General features: G+C 60.0%; 1 protein-coding gene across 1 annotated transcript in view; it reads left to right on the forward strand.

Annotated features, from left to right (window-relative positions):
- Positions 1–60, forward strand: part of LOC104510601 (dual specificity mitogen-activated protein kinase kinase 6-like) — a gene marked incomplete at both ends in the record, with an annotated part of 4,476 nt that extends 4,416 nt beyond the window's left edge. Inside the window, 1 exon segment of the mRNA XM_010152900.1 lies at positions 1–60. This exon segment is cut by the window's left edge and continues 41 nt beyond it. Within this exon segment, the coding sequence (XP_010151202.1) occupies positions 1–60 (60 nt within the window).
- Positions 61–445: the final 385 nt, after the last annotated feature.

Raw genomic sequence — 445 nt, forward strand, 5'->3', positions numbered from 1 at the left:
GTCGCCACAGCTCCCGGCAGAGAAGTTCTCGGCAGAGTTCGTCGATTTTACCTCGCAATGGTATAAAATATCCCCTTGGCCCCACTCGCCCTGGGCCTGCTCACCCCAGCCCTGCTCGCCTTCATCATGCTGTGAGGCAGCTGAGGAGGGCAGGCACTTGCGGCCTCCTGCATCCCTGTCCCCACAGGTGTCTCTCTGGGGTACAACCCAAATTTTGGAACATAACATCCCCCCGAGGAAAGAGAGAGGCCTTCATGCTCTCACTGAGGGGTGAGGGCCAGGCTGGGGCCTGGCGCTGTGCAGGCAACACTCGCCCTTTGCCAGAAGTGATGATGGCTGTGGGCGTCTTCCCTGCCTGAGGGGGTGAGGAGCAGCTCTGGGGGGGACATGCAGGAGGAAGGGATTTAGGAGCGTTTCTCAATCCCATTCTGCCCACATCAGCAGC

This window comes from Eurypyga helias, unplaced genomic scaffold, assembly GCF_000690775.1.
Source record: "Eurypyga helias isolate BGI_N326 unplaced genomic scaffold, ASM69077v1 scaffold42335, whole genome shotgun sequence".
NCBI classification, from domain to species: Eukaryota; Metazoa; Chordata; class Aves; order Eurypygiformes; family Eurypygidae; genus Eurypyga; species Eurypyga helias.